The sequence below is a fragment of the Protobothrops mucrosquamatus genome, unplaced genomic scaffold (genome assembly GCF_001527695.2).
Source record: "Protobothrops mucrosquamatus isolate PMUCROS unplaced genomic scaffold, P.Mucros_1.0 scaffold_50, whole genome shotgun sequence".
Taxonomy (NCBI): Eukaryota; Metazoa; Chordata; class Lepidosauria; order Squamata; family Viperidae; genus Protobothrops; species Protobothrops mucrosquamatus.
This window is the reverse complement of record NW_015386126.1, coordinates 286,600-287,994: the sequence shown is the minus strand read 5'-3', so window position 1 is coordinate 287,994 and position 1,395 is coordinate 286,600. Positions and strand designations below refer to the sequence as shown.

General features: G+C 31.0%; 1 protein-coding gene across 1 annotated transcript in view; it reads right to left on the bottom strand.

Moving 5' to 3' along the window:
* The window catches only part of KIAA1109 (KIAA1109 ortholog), a gene marked incomplete at its 5' end in the record, with an annotated part of 73,074 nt that overhangs the window by 50,040 nt on the left and 21,639 nt on the right, over window positions 1-1,395 (bottom strand). Inside the window, 1 exon segment of the mRNA XM_029283224.1 lies at window positions 1,026-1,119. Coding sequence (XP_029139057.1) covers window positions 1,026-1,119 — 94 coding nt within the window.

Below are 1,395 nucleotides of genomic sequence, written 5' to 3'. Positions count from 1 at the left end.
TTATTATTATTATTATTATTATTATTATTATTATTATTATTATTATTATTATTATTATTATTAAAAAAACCTCCTACATCCGCGCACTGGTTTAGGGGATGTCAGTGTTCTTCTGTTTATAAGAACTTAATGAAATGTTCAGAAACCAACCCACATGTTTGGAGAACGAACCTTCACTCTCATCCTACATCCGAGCTATAGATATTCGCCACTATTGCAAAATGAAATTAGCAAAATATTCAAGGACATATATGCACAAAAATGGAAACAAGTGTTTTAACATCAGATAAACCTCATCAAAGTTAAATGATTCGTTACCAAGCAATACAGTATTTTAAAACTATCTAAAAATATAATTAGTTCAATTAAGCACACTGCATTGTAAAAAAAGTTTTTCTAGGAAATCCTACACGTAATTTAGTGAATTTGTCAAAAAAGAATCCAGTAAAAGTATGTTTATATTAAGAAAAATAACTGTTTTTTAATTATTCTGGCCAAGAATTCCATAACTATAAATTACTATAGTGTTCAATAATGGCAGCATGATCATCAGAAACAAATAGTAATAGGTTGAAACTGAATTGTTATAGTTAGGTTAAATACATTAGACAAAAAAAGACCAAAAGACAATATATTAGAGATATCAAATTAAACCGTGGCAGGATTAACATAGTTTAATGATTTAATTAAAATCTTGTTGCATCAAAATGGTCCTTGAATCTTTACCTACTTCCTGATACGTACCACCTGTTCAGGAAAATCTTGGACTCTAGCTATCATATTAATATTAATGAATATCTGACTCATTGTAATGATTATTGTTAACTTCTATAGTTAACTCTAAAAGTAAGATAAAAGGCATTTTTGTATCATTTCTGCCATTGTTTATTTTGTCTGCATACAGTAGTCCTTAACAAAATTCAATGCAATTCAATTACTAGGAACATTGGACCTAACCTTTATACTGGGCATAACTTCGGTTTTTATAAATAACAATTCAAATGTCACTTTTTATTTGAACTCACTGGATATTTGGTGTGATCCCTTCCAGGAGAACAATATTAACACCACCTATATGAGCAGTAGCACTTGTCTCGGTCATCTTTTGGTGCAGTACATCTTTAATAGGAAAAAAAGGGTATTTAAACTAAAGTGAAAAATTATTATTTACATTCATACATAATTATTATTAGAAATACTTAGAACTAAGGAGAAACTTCCTGACAGTTAGAACAATTAACCAATGGAACAACCTGCCTCCAGAAGTGGTGAATGCTCCAACACTGGAAGTTTTTAAGAAGAGACTGGACAGCCGTTTGTCTCAAATGGTGTAGGGTTCCTGCCTGGGCAGGGGGTTGGACTCGATGACCTCCAAGGTCCCTTCCAACTTTATTA